Genomic DNA, 20,303 nt, shown 5'->3' on the forward strand with positions numbered 1-20,303 from the left:
TAATATTAGTAGAATACGTGCACAGGCCAAAAAATTCTTTTCCATCATCACTAAGTGCAATATAGCAAATATTAGAATTAAAGTAATTCAAATTAAGAAGTTAACGTATCAGAATAAAATAAAATTCAGACACTTGATACTGGAGTAATCGGACCAAAAAAAAAAGGGGAAAAATACAAACCCACCTAAAACTACATAGAATTCAAACTTAAATTGAGATGACATAGTAACACGTATTAGTTTGGGAGTTTAGGATAGAAAAGAAAAGAAGGGAAAGCTTAAGTTATGAGAGAAGAGAAGAGATTGTTATGTTGTTTGGGAGTTTTGAGAATTAATGGAATGATTTTGGATATGAAAGTCATTAAATATTTGTTCAAGGCATTTTTAAGGACAAAATAGGCATTTTAGAAAAATTAACAAGCTTTCTCCAAACTTTCTCTTCATTTCTTTCCAATTTGGGAGGAAACATTTTTGTCACTATTCATCCTCCCATTTCCTTTCTTTTCTTTCCTACTTAAAACTATCAAACAAAGGAAAATCAGTCTTTCTCTTCTTTTCCCTTCTTTTCTATCCAAATCATTCACTCCCTTGAATACTATACACCTTGAATGCAAGAGAGATTAATTTATAAAAAGAAAAATGAACGCATAGTGTACTGAACAGAACAGATTAATTCTCTCCAATTGTAGTGGTGTCCACAACCATAACATGGACATATGTGGTCTATAAATCCTGGGCAGGCAACTGCCTTTCTTCTTTAACGTACGTTAATATCCCAGCAACCATAAACTTCAAACTTGCAAACAGGCGAAATCGTATTCCATTTCCACGCCCGGACCACCCGGCGACAGAAGAGAGATGGACACCCTTCAAATTCTTCGCATGAATGGCGGAGAAGGAGAGACCAGCTATGCAAAGAATTCAGTCGTACAGGTTTGATTACATGCATATTATTAACCATGTCAGCAGTACATGATACTCGTAATTAAGATGTTAAGTCTATTACTAATACATATAATACTACTTGACACTACTTCACATAGATTTAAATGTGATCCCTAGCAAATAAAGAAGACATGGATGGATGTTGGGGATGATAGAGTAAATAAAGTTTCTTTTTGTCGCAGCCCTGTCTCTTTTTTTCCAATTGAACTTTTCTTTGGTTTCTTGTCGCTGGAAGTAACATGTAATTTCTCTTGATGTTACTAGCAGAGGAAGATAATGAGCTATGAAAGTCCAAGTATTGAGGAAGCAGTGACTGACATATTGTGCAAGAATTTCTCGGAGACCATGGGCATGGCAGATTTAGGCTGTTCATCGGGGCCTAACACTTTAACGTTGGTATCAGAAGTCATAGACATGGTAAATTCCAAAAGCCAGAAAATGGGTTTTTCGCTTCCGGAGATAAGGGTTTCTCTTAATGATCTTCCAGGCAATGACTTCAACGATATATTCGTGTCATTGCCGACATTCTACCAGAAGCAGGAAGAAGAGAAGGGTAAAGGGTTCCGGAACAATTGCTTCATATCATGCGTGGCAGGTTCTTTTTATGGAAGGCTGTTTCCTAAGAAGAGTCTGCATCTCGTTCACTCTTCTTCAAGTCTTCACTGGCTATCTCGGGTAAATTTCATCCAAGTTTTCTTTAGACAAAGAGACTATTAAAAGTTGGCAATTATTTTAGACATGGAAAGCAGTTTTTTTCTTTTTCAAAGAAAAAGATGTCGGACAAAATTTGACTCCTTCAATTGCCTAATGCCAATATTTTCGAACCCTGTATCCGTATCTGATAGTTAGGAGTAAAAACGACGTGAGAAAAGATTGAAAGGTTTAAAAAAAGAAAGCAAAAGATCTACTCGTAGTTAGAACTTTTATGTCAAAATAATTTGGGTATTAATTGCCAAAAAAAACACCTTTCCAATCAACCTTTCTGATTTTGAATTCCAATTGACATGACCGTAGTACAAAATCATAAACTATATATGGCAATAAAATTGTGACTGTGGTAATATCATCTGTCAGTTTTGTTTCAACAACCGTTTGATAGCGCCTTGAAGACAAAAATTAGATCGAATAATTTTCAATTTGGAAAGGACAATTGGCTGGTGGTTTGGATTTTTTTTTTTTTGAGACATTTAGGGAAAATCTGCAAAAATAAAGGAAAACTGAATGGAAGACAAAAGCGTACTGTTTTTCGTCTCAAAATGCATTAGTGCAAAACCAGGAATGGTCGACTAAATTTCATACTTGCTACCTTGGCAATCCTAGTAATCTGCTGCTAGCATGTCAATTTCCCTAGAGATATTAAGTAAAGTATCAAATTCAAATTCCTTTTTGCGAATGCGATAATGATTGATCCTATTAATTAGTCTTCTCTTGTATGTTTTTCATTCTGTTATTTCTTTTCTAATTTTTCAACATTTTTCTTTTTTATACATTCAAGTTTGGGCGGTTTGACAATCAAGAAATCATTTTCACAGCATTTTCAGTTCTTGAACTGTCGATAAACATAACACTGGTGTACCACTTATAAGTGTTCTCTTGTTAATTTTTACTTTTTAGGAGAAAAGAGCCTTCTTCTTCAAAGCACGAAAATATTCCTCAATGTTTTGGTGGCTCTACGCGACTACGCTTTCATTGACCCAAGAAGATAGAATGCACCTGAATTGGATTCGTTTATTTCTTGCTTAATTCGTTAGAATAATTTGTCTATCTTGGATTCGAAACTGCCCCTTCATTAATGGTCAATAATATTCTTCTTCTTTAAAACTAAATTCTCCAAACTGTCAAAGAGACCCAACATTTTTCTTACTCAAAAATTAGAAGAACGAACTTTTCCTCAGAAATCACTTTGTGTAGGATCAACATCATGGATGGTTGTATTTGAGTTACGATCTTATTGGTGGATCACCTTCGTCTATATACTAACTTCAAGGATAAATATTCTATACATATATAGTTTATACACTATCAAAACTTGATATATAAAAATCAATCTTAATACGGATAAAAAGTTAAAAATTGATGGCAATATATATATGTGTGTGTGTGTGTTTGCGCTATACTAATATCGAATGCTTATGTATAGGCTCCTCCTCGTCTGGCTGTAGATGCTGCCGTACCTTTAAACAAAGGAAAGATATACATTTCCAAGACGAGTCCGTCAAGCGTTAGCAAGGCATACCTATCGCAGTTTCGGGAGGACTTGTCACTCTTTCTCAAGTCACGATCGGAAGAGATGGTCCCTGGTGGCCGCATGGTCCTATCGTTCCTGGGCAGGACCTCTGCAGATCCAGCCACGGAACATGGTGGCCACCAATGGGAGTTATTAGCCAAAGCCCTAACCAGTATGGTTTCCGAGGTGACATGCAAAAACTTTCCATTATAGTGTGTGTGTGTTTTTCTTCACTTTCTTGGTAACAAAATTTTAACAAACATGCTATTGTCCTCACTAGCATATTAGTATTGTACTTCTTCTAATTAAGTTCTAACAAAGCAAATGGCATTTTGAGAGCTTAATATTACTTCAACTTTTGGAACTTTTGTATCAGCAACGTCTTTTTTTTTTTTAACTGTTTGGAACTTAGTATTAACTTTTCTTTTCTTTTCTTTTTTTTTGGGGGGGCGGGGGGTTGATGAGGAAGTAGTATTAACTTTAACTATAAATTGCAGGGACGTGTTCTAGAGGAGAAAATTGATTCCTTTAATGCCCCTTACTATGCTCCATCTTTGGAGGAAGTAAGAAATGAGGTAGAAGAAGAAGGTTCTTTCGTGATTAACAGTCTGAAAGCCTTCGAAGTTGAGTGGGATGCAGGATTTCAAACCGATTCTGCTTGTGAAATCCAGGAGAACAAACGCAAGATATCATCTAGGGGTGGCCGAGTAGCGAAAACCATTAGGGCCGTGGTTGAATCTATGTTGGAATCTCAGTTTGGAAGGGATATTATTGATGATTTATTCGTGAAATATGCAGAATTGGTAGATGACTACTTCTCAAGGGCCACGCCAATCTACATCAATTTGGTCCTGTCCGTCACGAGAAAGGGTCCCTAGCTATATGATGATTAGATATGGTGATTATGATTTATGGAACAATGAAATTGTCTGAATACTCCTTGAACTAGACAATACCATTACTTCTTTCGCAGAGGTCATACATGGATTTAATTTGCTTATATATGCTTCATTCAACATCGCAGCTGGAACTATTTTGATTTCCGTGTTCCATTTCAGTGTAATGTTTGTGGTGTAGACAAGGAAATTGCTGTTGTAGTTTCAAATTTTTATTTTTCAAGGCATCAGAAATTGTTTTGAAAAAATGCTAGTGAACTATGAACGTACAATCTTTTTTCTTTTTTTTTATGGGATAATATTACAAGAAATGCACGTGGTGAAAGCATTGCAATGAACAAATTAACATACAAATATATAGTTGGAAGTACAACTCGATGAAACTACATAGAATCATATTTTGATGAAATGATCAAATAATAAATAACAACAAAACAGAATAATTCCCAAAGGAACAATCAGCATACTTCACATTGCAGTGTATTTATTGCTGACCTTCCTTATCTTTTGTCCACTCTATTTCCGGGTGCTTGGTCACAGCCTCTGTAGGCTGTACTTTGGACAGTTTTAAAACATCCTCCTTATATTCAGAAAATGAAAGAAGGAAAAAAAAAAAAAAAAAACCAGCACTACTCAGTCTCTTCAAACACAAGAAGCAAAAAATGAAAAAAAAATGCACATACACACACACACACAAAAGTAAGTGCTACTGAGACAGAATTCTGTGTGGTTCTTGCTAGCTGCATATCAAAGGCTTGAAAGCGACAAGAGGAGGAATTCAAGGCCTCTACAAATGGTGATTGTCTGGGTCAAATTCTTATTGTAAGCTTTAATTTAATTCCAATGGCTTACTTTTTAATATACATACTCCCCTATGGGTGGTGTTATGTTTATGTTTTTTTTTTTTTTTTGAGTGTTTTTCCTTTTTCTGGATACAAGAAGAAACTTTATCATGAAGATTGTTGGAATCGTCAACTAAAAATTCAGTTACAAAAGTCAGGTGACTCTATTAGTTTTTTGGCAAAATTTTTTTTTTTTTTTTTTTTTTTTTCAATTCACGTGTAACTCTATTAGTTTCTCTAAAAGCCTAATCGACATAAAGGACACTCAAATTTCGCAATTAAATTTTCGTGTCATCGATCAAAGGGCGTTTTGGATTACCGAGAGACCTCCGTCTCCAAAATGATAACAGATATATTCGAGAGCCAAAACTATAGTAATGAGGTTCTTGGAATTGTATCCAAATTTTAGCGAACACCAAATTAAAATGATGAATATGGGTTAGATTATCTACTAAAGTAGAATGATTTTGTTGTTGAATATATATTTTTTAATTCTTCCACCCTCTCCACATCCTTCCCACTTTTGTTGTTTAATTATATATATATATATATATATATATATCCATATAAATGAAATGATAAATATTTCACTAAATAAAATCAAGTATTGTTTCAAGTTTATGTTATTAACATATCTAGTCTATGCGGGAATGGGGAGGTTTTCAATTGGGTTCTGATTGCTGACGTGGCAGGCTTCCATTGGCCGATTGGTGGTCGTCGCTTCGTGTGAATTCGCTCGCGTGAATTGGTTGTCCAGCCGATTGTTTTTTTTATTTGTTTTGCTTGGACGTCTGGCTTGGAAGTCTGCCGCTAAATTCTGGCCCCACGTGCCTTTGGTTTTTTTCCTTTTCTTTTTTTTTTTTATTGGATTGGAAGTGCTTTGTTATTGGAAAAAAATGGCAGCTCAATAACAAGCACTTCCAAATGGCATTGCCAGTTATTATACTAACATAACTTGTTATTGAAAGTGCTTGTGCTTGAAAGTGCCATAAAAAAAGACGTGCCAGTTATTGGAACTGCTTGTTATTGGACGTCAAAATGGCAGCTTGTTATTGATTCCCCGCTATTAATTGTTATTATTTATTTATTTATTATTTTGGCTCCATTTTTTTAACCTAATAAATCGCATTTACTTACCAATTTTTTACAGTTAATTGTTAATAACTAATTAATAGTGTCGTTTTTTTACCCAACAAATCACGTTTAATTAATAACTTTCTTGCAATTATTAACAAAAAATGAGCTTTTGTGTGCTTGTCCAAAAAATCACATTTAATTACTTTTTTTTAAAATTTATTAAAAAATGTCCTCTTTTACTTTGGGTTGGCCAACAAATCAGGTTTAATTACAATTTTTTTGCAATTAATTTCACCGAAATTAAGTTATACTTTCGCAGTTTTATTGCTTGATAAATCACATTTACTTACCTGTTTTTATAATTATTAATATTTTTTTACCCAACAAATCGCTTTTAATTACCAATTCTGTGTAGTTATTAGCCAAAATTTAGCCTCTTTTTTTAGCATGCCAATCAAATCGCATTTGGTTTCCTTTTTTAACAATTAATTGTTAATTAATTCATTAATAATGTTACTTTTTTGTTGCCTAACAAATCGCAATTAATTACCAATTTGTTGCAATTAATTGTTATTTAATTAATATGTCTACCTCGCTCCAGCTTCAGAAAACGCTTCTCATTAGTCTTTTCTTCTTTGCTTTTGGTGGTCTTAATTAATTGATTCGTAATTAACTACTTTTCTAAATTAACATGCTTAATTACCAATTCTTTGCAATTAATTATGGACCATTTGTTTGTAGCCGGTATTTTGTTTGTTTGGTTTTGATGCATACTTTCTCGATTTCTTCATCCGCCGCTTCACACTTCTTGTCATCAACCTCTTTTTGTTGACGGTTGATTGTACCTGAGCTGTTCACTATATTACCCATCCCTTCTGACTGTATTTACGCTTCCACTCAAAAGCTCTTATAGTCTTTTTGTCCTTTACTTGGGTTATGTCTGTATATCTGCAAAAAAATAACTTTTCCCCGTTGTCAACTATCAGCTCTTTTACTCCCGTTGATTGACATTGTTTTGTGTATTGCATTTGCACAATGGTTATGCAGTTTCTCTGGCTTTCCACACCAGATTTTCTACTGATCATCATCATGATCAGTGGTAACGATGCATCTACTGCTTTCTTTTCCCTATTCTATTGCTCTTGTTTCTTTGCTAGACAGAAAGACCTACCTCATAAGTATTGTTCTTCATTTTTCTTTAGCTATTTTGAACCTTCCTTTTTCCAATTTATTGGTTTGGTTTTAGTTTGCGCTGGTGTTGCCGTTGCTGCCTCCTGGTGAGCATGTTGGTTTTACGCTTCGCTTTCCTTTGTTTTTCTCTAATTCTTCAAATATTTCGGAATTGCTGTCATACTGCTTTGTTTCTTATTTCTTGCTTGCTTCTCTGTTTTTCTCAAGCACTGGTTCGACCATTTTAATTTTTTTCTGTCCCTTCAAAATTATTATCACCGAATCAGCTTCTCTTTTTACTCTCCTGTTTTTTTGTCACCTTTCTTATTATCTTTTACATGATCGTGGTTTCTTTGATAGCTTCTGCTATTATTCAGTTGTGCGGTGTTGGACTTCTTCATACACACTGGTTAGTTATTCTAATTTTACTTTTCTTTTACCCTTTTCTCTATATTCTATCCTTTAATTTGTACATCCTTGACATGCATTTTCTGATGCATTATTACTTGCATCCTTGACCATCAATTGTTACTTTTTTTTGGACCACAATTTTTTGTGTGATCTTGTAGATCGTTCACTATTTTTTCATCTGACTACTCACAGGTTTTATCTTCTCACCTTTGTTTTCCCTTTTTTATGTATAATTTCTTCCTTTTTTGCTTGCCATAACTTTTCTGTATAATTCTTTTTTTTTTCTTTTGGGAGCCACAAAAAATCTCCCTCGGCCTCTAAAAAGAGGAAATAAAAGGGTGTTCCAAAAAAAACAGGCAAGTCTCCTTAACTCGCTAAACATATCATGATCTGTTAATATTTTGTTTTGTTTTCTTATTACCTAGATCGACATGATTTGCATATCTTGAAGACTAATGAAGACTAATGCATATCTTGAAGAAGGAAAGAATAGTTCAGTTTTTGGCAAAATGTTCACTTCAGGTTTGCCTTTGGTTTTTTTTTTTTCTGGCATTTTTTTTGCTGATCTTTCCTTGGCTAAAAGCAACAAATCACCTTTCTCCCTTCCTTTGTGTCCTTTGCATGTTATGCTTTTGGATTTTATTACAAAAGGAATATATTCAACTTGAAAAAGTATTGCATCGGTATGAACTGGATGTGAAATTTTGGAAATGCATTTTAGATGTTTAGTGCTTAATGTTTGGTTATTAATTGGGAAACACAATTTCTTCACTTCATGCTAATCCTTATGCTTTATTGTCATTTTCTTGTTCCTTACTGTGGTCTCACATATCCTATGATAGATTTGATGGTCTAACATATTAATTATTTATGCTCTCTCATAAGTTTCAAATGTTTGTTGTAGCTTGAGATGTTAAGATTTGCGAATTCTTTTCTCAAGGTGAGCATTGTATCGACTCTCTGTCTTTTTCCCATAGAGAAAAGTTAATATGATTTCATTTTTCCTTTTATTTTTCCTAATAAATTTGATTTTTCTGATATTTATTTATACTAAATTTTTGTTAGATGAAGGAACAAAGCAAAAAGGAGGCTAATTTTTCCATTTAGCCTTAATGGTATGTTTTTGATGTTTTAGTGTTCTCTTCATTTTTTTCTTAGCATTTTACTATAATTTTCTGGTGTGAAGTTACAAGTTTAACATGCCCAGTAGGAAGTTAAAAGTGGCTGTTGAGTTCACATACTGTAGGAGAGCTTTTCAATTTACATAGTGCGGTGTGAAGTCGATTTTCAATCTACATAAGTTTCAATCTACCACATACTGTAGCTCGAGGAGTCCTATGAGGCTATGACCACTTCCTTTCTTTTTTCTTCTCTGATCAGAACTGCTCCTCTTCCATTCTCCACCGATAATTCTCTCAAAACTCTTATCGTTAGAACCAAGAAGAGGTGAATAAAGTAAAATGATGAAGAGAAAGCTCAATTATGCACTTCCATAGATGCTATCATGGTATTTTTTTCAAATGTTTATTTTTCAGTTTATTATTGTGGGTTTTTTTCCCCTTGTTCAGCTCTTTATTTTCTTGTCATCATCAGCAATAATTTGTCCTTTGTATATCTCTTTTCCCGCAAAACCAATAACCAAACATTCGGATTTTACAATTGTACAAAACTTTGTGCCTAAAATATTGACTATATTTTTCTTATACTGTTCTTTGTTAGTTTTCCTTTTCGAGTGTTACACCCTTGGTGTTTTTATCTATTTGATTTAATTTTGTTCATATTTTTGGATTATTCTGCCTTGGATTCCAGAGTTGAGAGTTACAACGAAATGTAAAGGTATGGATTCTTTGGTTCTTTTTCAAATGTTAATGTCTATATTTCTTTCCGAGTCCTTTTAAGTTTTTATGTTAAGTTGATGATATTTTTCCCCCCTTATTCGCAGTTACTATGGATCCTTATTTTGGGTTGCTTCTAACGGTTCTTTGATTTTTTTTTTTGGATGTTTGATGCATGAACTTGCTTTGCAGGAGATTCTATTATATTGGTTGTGTTGTTTCTTCTAAGGTATCTTCTTATCCTTTTGGTTTCAAAATGCTATACTCCATGAGGTTACAGTCCTTATATTTAGAATGCTTGCAGTTTTCTGTCTATCTCTATTGATAGAAATTATTTTTCACCCGTTGAAATGTTTAAATTTGGTGGATAGAGTAGCTGAGGTTTTGGTTAATTATTCGATTAATTGCATTAATTTCAGTGCTCAGTCTAGAGAAATTTTTAATAAATTGGTGATATTGATAATAGGTGGATATATTGAGTGGTAGTAGTGCTGATGTGTTAGTCTAGAGAAATTTTTAATATAATTGCATTATTTTCGGTGCTTAGTCTAGAGAATTTTTTAATAAATTGGTGATATTTATAGTAGGTGGATATAATGAGTGATAGTAGTACTGATGTGTTATGTTTATTGTGGTAATTCACTGATAAGCATTCAGTTAATTGAGTTTTTCTTCAAGGAAGGTAGGAGAGAGCGAAGAATGTTAATTTGGGAGGGATGGAAGAAATTTTTTTTTAAACAAGAGCAAAATGTCTTATGCAATAAAAAATGTTTATGTTTAATTATTCTTAAAACTATATCTATGTATCATTTCTGTTTCTTTCATAAGGAAAAAATAGAACAAGTGTTTCATTCTATTTATGTCAAAGAACACCAATTGAAGAACATGAACGTTACATAATGGTCCTTAATTTAAATGGTTTTAGTTTTTCTAGGTAAAAAGACGTTTGCCCAAGAATAAGACTTCTTAGCTACTAGATTCTGAGCACATTTTAGAATTGGGGAAGTGAATTGTCATTTTGTTTAAAAACTTTAAATAACCTTTTATATTTCTGTATCTGTATAAGAAATGGTTTTGTTTTTGTTTTCAAGTTGTGTTTTTGCTCGACTAACCTATTTAATATTATTCCTTTTTAGGTTAATTGAAGTGGATCGTGATGAAGCTTGAAGCATTGGTGATGGTAATTCTGCTAGAAGCTTTAAGATTTATTTACGCCACTCAAAATGGGTTCGAATTGAACAGCAAGAGGTAACATGTTTAGATTTGATTGTTTAATCTAAGATATATAATTTTGTCAACATACACAGTGAAAGCAGATTTTTCCTTTCTTTCAAATTTTTTTGATCTTTCATAAATAGCTAAATGTGAAAAATCTTCTTCATGTAGTTCATTTTTTCTTTTCTTTCACATTTTCTGAATTCGTTGTCTCACTATTTGCCAGTCAATTTCTTGATATTCAAGGCATACATGGCATAGAAGATTATTAACCATGTGGCTGAAATTGTTGGAGACAAATAAAATGCCTAAATGGCAATGTGTTTGGATAGAGTATGCAATCATAGTGGTTTGTTTTAATAAGTTCTCATTTGATGGGATTATCATGGATGTAGGATAATGCTTGACTGCCATCAGCAAATTCTGATAATAATTTTGCTTTGATGAAAATCTAAATTCTTTTCCCTTTCCCTTTTTTTCTGGTTTTGTCAGCTGTTTTTTTTAATGAATTTTAACTGTTCCTTTTTCCCTTGGGATTTTTTTTTTCTGGTTCTCCGTAATTGCTTTCTACATTTATTTCATATATGTTTTAACTTTTCAATTCCCCAGACTAGAAACTTGCACAATGTTCTCTGGAAGTTCTTTTTCTTCTTGTATCTGACTTGATCAGAACTAAGGATTACAGGCGAAGTTTAGTCTCTTAGTTTCATTGGAGTATTGTTGATTGCATGTTGATATTGGAGTATTTTGTGGCGAAAACCTTCTGGCAGAAGAAGTTATTTGAGAATTTGAGGTGTCCAAAAAGCACTACGAAACAAGAGTATAGTTAGCTGTTCAAAGTATAGGTACTAGAGTACTTTTGGATCAATGTAACTTTTATTGTATATCTTGTTTTCCTCCAAACATGATTGAAATTTACATTACTAATGTACTTTTGGATCAATATAACTTTAGTTCTATGTCTTATTTCCTTTGGACAAGATTGAAATTTACATTCACAGAGCCAATTTCAATGTGACTTTTCTGTTAATTATTTTGTTATTTATCTTTCATTATACACTACTGGGCATCATGGAGCAGACTCTACAATTAAACACCGCGCATAGCGCGGTGATCCTCTCCTAGTTAGCCATAAAGCATGGTAGAACCTGATTCAGGATTTTCCAATTGGATCATTTCCAAATTAATCTGTAGTAGGATTCAGTTGCAACATATCCTTCTTCTTAGAAAGATACATGTAATTTATTGGAAAGATAAAAAGTTGATCGGAAATTGTGTTTGTCATGTAAACAATCTCAAGAAACTCATTATTATATATACCATATATAAAAGTACTTTGAATGATTTATCGATGAGTGTTTCTTACTTTTTTGATTTGTCTAATATGCCCAAAATTATATAAAATGTTAGCTTGAGTGTAAAATTGAGTATCACAGACAATTAAGACAATACTAAATTTACAATTTGGCTAAAATTTAAACTTTATTAGTCTCATCCTCCTTGTATTTCTATTTTTAATTTGTACATAATTCTTCCTCTTATACTCGGTAAGTAGTTTCTTAATTTATAAGTAGTCTTTTAATTTGTATGTTTTTCAAGAAGTTAATAAGAAAGGACAATTGTTGGTACTAATATACGTCAAATACGCTGATTATTGCGACTATCAAAATGAATACATGCAAATTTACAATCCTTTGTGAACAGTGATTTCATGAAATCTTTGGGTGAAAATAGAAATAAGGTAATTGATGGTTGGAATTGTAAAGGCTACACAATATCTTTTCTTTTTATCTTTTTTTTTTATGTTATTGGGAAATCAATGCCCGATTGATTAATCGACATGATTTTCACGCTCCGATCATTTCATGTAAGCTAATTATCCATATCTACATTTTCACCTTAACTTCTATTAATTTTTAATTTTGTATTGATTTTTTTTACTTGGGTTTTTCTCTTTTTTTTGGTTAATTGTGTTGTGCTATTTGATGATGATGATGATGTAATAAAGATCAGATTTTCTATCTAAATTGGATATATTTTTTTAAAAATTCCTGATGATGATTATACCGTCAATCTATGGTGTTATTCATTTAGATACATCAAATTTTAATAGATGAATTCAAAAGAATAAGCCATTTTTTTTGTTGTGACAATTTTAGGTCCCATTTTGCCATGCAAAAGAAGTATTTTTTTCTCTTTTTTTTGACAAATTTACATGCCATTTTACCATATAAGACAGGAATTTTTTAATGAAAATAAAATTGGGATGTTAAATTTAGACAAAAATATGATAAGAGTGAAGTCTGGTGATTTTCTTAGTAGACAATGTCTGTACGAGATAGGTATTAATCTATGTTTGCTTATTAGTGTGAGATCAATGGAGTTTGTTTTGTTAATGATTTGATATTGATTACTATTTTGTTATAATGAATAAGTTCCATTAAAAATATATATATATATATATATATATCTTGGTTCTAGGACCCACACCCCAGGGGGCTAATGGACTGTAATTTTCTTGTCTTACCATGGTAAAATGATTTGTGCAGCAATACTATGCACGATAAAAAACACAATAGGTCCATTTTCCAACTTAGAGTTAGTTATAAATGCTTAGGCAATTAGTTAGTAGATTAGTCCCACCAATGATCAATCAGCCTATAAATGGCCATATGATATGGATTTTCTATTATCTCATTGCATTGATGCATTTGTGGTTAAACTGAATTTTACGTTAGTACTTGCTCAAAAATTCTAAACATAAAATTCACTTAGAAAGCCACTAAGGTGCAAAGAAGTTATCAATAGTTAAGATCTCAATACCTGGCAGATAAAATTGACAACATGAAATAGTAAATTCATTCCAAGTTAATTGCCTAACATAGTTTAGTTATATCTAAAAAGTCATGACGAACATATGAAAAAAAATCATGTCATCTTCAAATCTTACTAATATCACTTATGCAAATACAAAATTATTCGAAAATTAAAAAGATGTAAGGAATTAGGTGGTAGTCAGTAGGGCGGGTAAGGTGGGAGATTGTATCCAGTTTGAATGCAACTATCAGCTCACAGACGATAGAATAAAATATTTAGATTGATTAATATTCTTGGATTAAGGTCTATACCTCAAATGGTTAGTAACTTATTGGTTTGTATTAGACTTCAAGATCTCATTAAGTTTGTATTTAATTGAGTCATTTTTATTTATTATTTTCAAATGAAATATAGATGAAATTGAACACGTACTCATTTTTCAATAAGTCCTGATCAAGTTCGTAGAGTCAAGTGATGTTTACAATTTGAAATGATTTTCATCATATCGTTTTCTACAGTAAAGTTTCTTTGAGTTAGTGCTAGAGAAACGTGCCAAAAAAATCTCAATCGTAGTGGCTGGTAATTGATGTTCGATTATCATTTATGGCTTGCATACTTTTGGCAATTAGAAATCCAACCTTATATGCTACATGAATTGCCAAAACCTATATATGTATGGTTTCAATCAATTTTGTTTTGACAAGATCTTTTCGTGCACGTGTGTATGATTGTTCATGAAACTGGCTAGCTAGTTCCAATATTTAACTAGAGTGACCCGCCTAAATCTCATTAATTAGTCAATAAATGTAATTAAAATTACTAACATATACTACTAACCCTCTTTTGTTTTTTTTTTTGAAAGATTATTTTGCTACTCGTCAATTCTTTTGATTATTTAATTCTACTTTTTTTTAATGCTTTGTGATATATATATATATATATATATTTAGATTATTGTTTCGCCAAGTATAGTACCCTTTATTTGGCCGAATGGAGCATGTGTCGCAACGCAATTGTGATTCTCAAGTAAATATGATTATATTATGAGAGATAAAGAAAATACATATCTTTAAAAGTGTGATTATCGATTTATAAAGAATTACTTGATTTGTTTAATTCCCAATCAGAAAGATTTCTACATCATCTTCAGGCATACAACTCTAACTCTATTTCTCTTTCATATCATTTGGAGTAAAGTTAGATAAGCATCTTGCATCCAAAAAGAATGACGTTTATACACTTCGAGTATAAGGATAAGCCCATCCATTCCATTCTGCAATTAAAAAGCATGTCTCTAATTAAGAAATTATGCACATATTGTTAGTCAAGAAATTAAGTCCAGTTTGTAGTATGCTGATGAAATATTCAACCATTACTTTTCCTTATATCGATATACCGTAAAACGTTGCAAATATATAGAAAAAGTGTAAATATGTAAATCACAAAACTACACATTCAACGCACGCTCACCTATCTAGTAGTTTTTAAGTTTCTTAAATACATTGTCATGAAATTGAGAAACCCTCTTTCTTTCTTTTTTTTGGTTCAATGGGAGTTTATAGGAGGAAAGGGGAAAATTGAGGGCAACCAAGTTATCATCACTTCAAGTTATTATGGTTTTTAAATTTCTTAAAACCAATGTCATGAATTTATTGCAGCATCAAATCATCAAGCTTGTGTCGGCAATCGTTCATCACTTCAATCGAGTTGAGGGCAATCGTTCGTCACTTCAACAGGTGCATGGCTGGTGTAATAGTCAGAGTTATGTTTGCACTCCAAGGAATGCGATCCACAACCCATTCATCCATTCATTCCAAAAATAAACTCCAAAATGCCCAAAACTATTGGGCTCAAAGCCCAAATCAAGCTGATTCTAAAAATTAGTCAGCCCATAAACCTGTTCTCTATCAGTCTAAATCTTCCCACTTTTCCAAGTCCTTTGCCCATACATCAATCACTCAGCTTTTGTGTGTTGAAAAAAGTTGGATGTCATCAAATGAGCCAATCCCATTAATAAGCTTTGTAACCTTTATAATATTAGTTGAGTGGCTAAACATATAGTATTTATGTGTTAGTTAAGTGACAAAAAAAAAATGTATGTTTTATTAGTTAAGTGACTATTTTTTATATAACAAAAAAAAAAGGAGGAATTCAGTGAACAAAACATGGGATTTTTATATGCTTAGTGACATGCCGTGATTTGCTCCCAATGCATTAATTGCTTTCAGATGAAAAATGGGTATGATCCAAAACAAAAATTCACGAGAAAAAGGAATAAGTAAATCAAAGAAGATCATCCTAAATGACGTTTTAGAGCATCTCTCAAGTGGGATTGGCACCGATGAGCAAAATGTTGTAACAGATGAGCATGCAGCTCAAAGATGACATCTTGCTGTATTTAACTTTTTTTTTTTTTTGTGTCAGATATATCTCTTGAGGTAATTTGCAGCAGCATCACTAATGGAATCACTTGGATGATCAAGTATTTGGATGCAAATGCTGTGATTATTGACGTGATTTGCTCAATCATCTTAGGACTTTTTCTTGAAAATGAGACCGTTTAATTCTACGTCTCTTAGATTGTGGGTTCTTTTTGTCACGGGTCCAGTGCCTCACCACTGGCTTTTTATTTCTTGAATGAACTCAATTTTGGGGCATGAAGATCCCAGTAGGCAGTAGCATGCCTCAAGTTTTTTGCAAAAGGTATCTCTACAATTCCTAGCATCAAGGAATTGTTAAATCTTTTCTTCAATAACTTTTTTTTGCTTTTCCATAATTTTGTTATAGTAGTTACTTCACCTTCCTTTGTTCATTTTAATTCAATTTTGTGGCTGGCTGGTCGCCATCAGGGGGAAGGTGATTGACACAGATCCAATTTCCAAACACCGAAAAGTGCGATCCGGTTTCAAGATTGAGGAGTGGTTGGCCCAGTCGCGTAAATTGTATGATGGCAGATGGAAGAAGAAGAGGTCGAGGGCTTTAAATTACAGATAAGTGAGAGCAATTGTTTATCAATAGTTATACAATGATTGCAGAAGGAAAGGAGGACAGAAAAAAAAAATTTCATTTTTAGTATGGGGGATTAAGTTACGCTTGTCTTCAGGGTTGTTGGAGTTGGAGTTGGGCACAGTTTTAAATAATGCTGCTTGCTAATTAACTAGTAATCCTGATGAAGTATGTAATGGCTATATATATATATATATGGCATTTTACCTATTAAGTATTAATTGATGAAGTCATGAAAGATGCCAATTATCCAAGTGGTTGACTATTGCAATTCAGCCATGCCGGTGAAATACCACCAACATTGGCTGTCAACCAATATTTGGTGAACGGTATAAAAGATGTTTATACAACAAGATTAGAAAGAAAAAAGAAAGTAATTAACAGTCAAAAGAAACTGAAGATATTTGAGAATCGAATAGCACAGCCTTTTTTTTTTTTTTTGTCAGTATAGACATTATTATTATCTTTAGATTATGAATTTTGAGGTCAGATTTGTGTTATAAAGCGGTGGATTCGGAGACGGAAAACAGTCAAGAACCATTGCAAATTCAGATAATCATACGCTATTTTGATTTTGGGAAGCAATGAAGCAAGGTTGATTGTTGATCTGCATTCATTGTTCCATCCTCTCTTCTGAGCCTTCTCTCATCAAAACACATGCACTAATTGGTTGCATAATGTGTATTCTGCAACAACATTTTTATAGTGCCAGCAAAAAACGGTGTGCAAGCAATTTTGTGATCAACTTGTCTTCAAAGTCCAAGCCGTCACCAACAAGCATGACCATACATTGCCTCGTATATGCAGACAATAAATTGTGATGCATGAAAATCAAGAATTGTTTGGTGCGTAGTTACATTTCCTTAACCCAAGTGGAGCATGCTAGACATGTACAGAGTCATACTTTCTGGCCAACACCTTAAGAGCTTTCCAAATATGGACCCCTAATATGAGGGGAACAGACAAGGGACGCCGTGTTTCACTACGGAAGCTTTTAAGTTCCCTGTTACTACTGCTTCAACAATTTGGAACATGCAAACAAAAACCCTCTTGGCCATGCTTGTGAAACTATCTTGGGAGTTCGAGTACCGCAGCCACAGGGTTTGGCATGCATCGATATTCGACCACCATGTATATAATTAATCAAGAACAAAGCAATCATTATTAACACCGACAGCAGCGATGCACTTCAGTCCAATTCTTGTGTTTGGCAAAAATGTTCCATTTTGATCTGTTACTAAAAATTCTTTGCAACTCCTCCCCAAGAATCAATTTCATCTCCATATTCAGTGCAAATTCTTTGCAACAATACATAATCTCTCCCCCTCAAAACAAAATTATAATATCTCGATTATCGATTGACCTAACAAAGATCAATAATAATTAATTGAGTAAGCCATTGGAGGGGATAAATCACTGGTTGCAATCTGTGTTTAAAAGAGTAGTTTGAGTACAAAGCATGATTAGTTGTGCTGCTCTACTTTCTTTATTTCGTATGGTTTATTCCTTGACATTCCTACTTCTGGAGGACACCTTTTTTTCGCAGTACTACTGACTTTTCTTGCCTTCAATGGGAACCACGTACCTAGATATTCTTCATATTCTTTCCTCAATGCTAAGCAATATAATACCTGCGCCGCGCGACTTGTGTTGTGTAGGCGCTGCTAGTGGCCTTTGGCTTTGGCCTATGTGATATTTTTGGTGTCATTCACTAAACAAAGCATCCTGTGATGGTGATCTAACGACAAGTCGTCCAACAAAGAATAAATTCCATTCACCTTCTTATACTAAAGTTTCTTTACATATCTGTACTCCTTTTCCAAATTCCAATTGTCTTTCGCTATCATCATGCTGATTCCTTTTTTTAAAAAAAAAAAAAAATTTAAAGGCCTTTTTTTTTTTCCTGTGTTAGGTACTAGTAATACTGCCCACAGCTCTCACAATAAAACATGAACTAAAACAAAGTGAAGTTCGAATTTGAAGTAAATTAACGGATGCCACCGGGACATTCCTATGATTCTTTATCTTATTAATCACCGCCTCAAGGATGGATGCACGTACAATTCTTGGTTAGATTTTCGCTTTAATTTTAGTGTCTACTTTGCTTTCATATCTGGGTTTGCCGCCGGGAATGTTGCATCGTGGTGGATGGAAAATTATAAGATATAGGCTCAACAATTAATACATGATCATCCAACACATAAGTGGCATTAAATATCTGTCGAAGACAAATTAAACTAACTTGAAAGGTTCAAAAGCTACGGCTAGGCATGGCCACGGTTCCAGAACCAACGGTTCCAGAACCAACGGTTCTGGTTCCAGAACCGCCGGTTCTGGTTCTTCAAAGAGGTAGAACCAGAACCGCACCATATAAGATGGTTCTGGTTCTGGTTCCAGAACCGGCGGTTCTGGTTCTTCAAAAAGGTAGAACCAGAACCGCATAGTTCTGATTTCGATTCCTTATGGTTCTGGTTCTGGTTCTGGTTCCGGTTCCGGTTCCGTATGGTTATATACAATTTTATTTAATTTCTTATCCTTACCAATTTTAATACGAATATAACAATATATTTAAAATTTTAAATAAAATGTAAAAAAATAAATACAAAATAAATATCATATTTTAATTTTATTATTATTCTACAAAGTACGAAATTGAGAGTAGTTTAGAGATGGAAGAGAGAAGATTGATTTTGGTGTAGTAGAAAATAAAATTTCAAGTCTTATTTATAGGACAAAATGAAATTAAAAATTTGGAACGTTGTATTGTAACGTTCCAAATTTGTAACGTTGTATTGAAAATTTGGACAAAATTACAACGTTGAATTGTAACGTTGTAAACTTGTAATTCACCCTAACCCCCAATTTGTCAAATTTAGCAGGCAGCCACCTTTCTTGTTTTTTTTCTATCCTTTGCTTTGTTTCTTTCTTCCATTGAGAGCCTGAGGACCTTTGTGCAAGTCAGGAGGAGCCCCCGAGAGCAAAAATTGAGAGCAAAAATTGTGGTGGCATCATGATGACCTTGGTCATCATGATGCCTCTACTTTTATTATTTTTTATATTAATTATTTTTAAATTTTTTAACGGTTCTGGAACTGGCGGTTCTGGTTCTGGTTCTATTTTTTAGAGAACCAGAACCGGAACCTTTATCCAAGGTTCTACTACGATTCTGGTTCCACGGTTCTGGTTCCGGTTCTGGTCCGGTTCCAAACGGTTCGGTTCCGGTCCGGTTCCCGGTTCCAAGTGGAACCATGGCCATGCCTAGCTACGGCTGGTGGGAAGGTAAAGTAACAGTTGTGGGGACAAGAACAGCTTTTGAAATAAAATTTGTTGCAGTTTAGGTAGCAAACACGGCTTGAATTCCTTAAAACAAGACTTATTCTACTGCTGATGATGTTGACTTATCCACTCCAATGCTATGAATATGATTTAGTCTTCTTCATTGACATTAACCCACAATAATAACATCGGTAGTCTCCAACAAAGACTGCATGTCCTTCAATCATACCACCAAAAATCCCTTCCTGAAAATCCATTGGAACTCGGGCTACTAGATATTGCTTCTTCTTTCCCTGATATAAAATGTACTTAATAAATTATGCTGTTCTCACCGAAATTCTTTAGCAAATTTAGCTTTGCTGCATGGAATCTAACGAGATTACTGAATGTGCCCTTACCGATCGAACAGCTAGCATCATAGTTTGATGACGGTCGGATTTTTGTGTAGTTGAACCTCGAGTTGTTTTCCCTCAATGAGTTTTTCACTTTCTTGTCCTAAATCTTGACATGGAATTAAATAGGCAAGGGTATAGGATTTTTTTTTTTTTTGGCCCCCTCCAACGCCATCTGATTAAGAAAGGAAAAA

General features: G+C 33.5%; 1 protein-coding gene and 2 long non-coding RNA genes across 6 annotated transcripts; all 3 read left to right on the forward strand.

Annotated features, from left to right (window-relative positions):
• Positions 1-785: 785 nt before the first annotated feature.
• Positions 786-4,285, forward strand: LOC113749738 (jasmonate O-methyltransferase). Of its 2 annotated transcripts, none has more exons than XM_027293564.1 (4): positions 786-933; positions 1,210-1,620; positions 3,086-3,358; positions 3,670-4,285. In XM_027293564.1, exons 1-4 carry the CDS (start codon positions 859-861, stop codon positions 4,048-4,050), a joined length of 1,140 nt encoding a protein of 379 aa, XP_027149365.1. In that variant the 5' UTR covers positions 786-858; the 3' UTR covers positions 4,051-4,285. The 2 variants fall into 2 exon arrangements, with proteins under 2 accessions (XP_027149365.1, XP_027149366.1); XM_027293565.1 differs by having other exon boundaries at positions 1,213-1,620.
• A 3,745-nt stretch (positions 4,286-8,030) lies between these two features.
• On the forward strand, positions 8,031-8,691 carry LOC113748705. The gene is made up of 3 exons (XR_003464450.1): positions 8,031-8,090; positions 8,473-8,508; positions 8,634-8,691. It is a non-coding gene; the product is annotated as an uncharacterized LOC113748705 (long non-coding RNA).
• Positions 8,692-8,949: 258 nt separating this feature from the next.
• LOC113749657 lies at positions 8,950-11,506 on the forward strand. Of its 3 annotated transcripts, none has more exons than XR_003464561.1 (5): positions 8,950-9,075; positions 9,378-9,404; positions 9,596-9,632; positions 10,540-10,651; positions 10,845-10,926. It is a non-coding gene; the product is annotated as an uncharacterized LOC113749657 (long non-coding RNA). The 3 variants fall into 3 exon arrangements; XR_003464560.1 differs by lacking the exon at positions 10,845-10,926 and adding an exon at positions 11,228-11,506 and having other exon boundaries at positions 8,951-9,075; XR_003464559.1 differs by lacking the exon at positions 10,845-10,926 and adding an exon at positions 11,304-11,506 and having other exon boundaries at positions 8,966-9,075.
• The last annotated feature ends 8,797 nt before the right edge of the window (positions 11,507-20,303 follow it).

The sequence above is a fragment of the Coffea eugenioides genome, chromosome 10 (assembly GCF_003713205.1).
Source record: "Coffea eugenioides isolate CCC68of chromosome 10, Ceug_1.0, whole genome shotgun sequence".
Taxonomy (NCBI): Eukaryota; Viridiplantae; Streptophyta; class Magnoliopsida; order Gentianales; family Rubiaceae; genus Coffea; species Coffea eugenioides.

Excerpts from the sequence above, each read along its gene's own strand:
- LOC113749738 (XM_027293564.1), top strand. The coding sequence starts at position 859 with ATGGACACCCTTCAAATTCTTCGCATGAATGGCGGAGAAGGAGAGACC. Across the intron at positions 934-1,209 it reads CAAAGAATTCAGTCGTACAG|CAGAGGAAGATAATGAGCTA; the intron begins GTTTGATTACAT and ends TGATGTTACTAG. Across the intron at positions 1,621-3,085 it reads GTCTTCACTGGCTATCTCGG|GCTCCTCCTCGTCTGGCTGT; the intron begins GTAAATTTCATC and ends GCTTATGTATAG.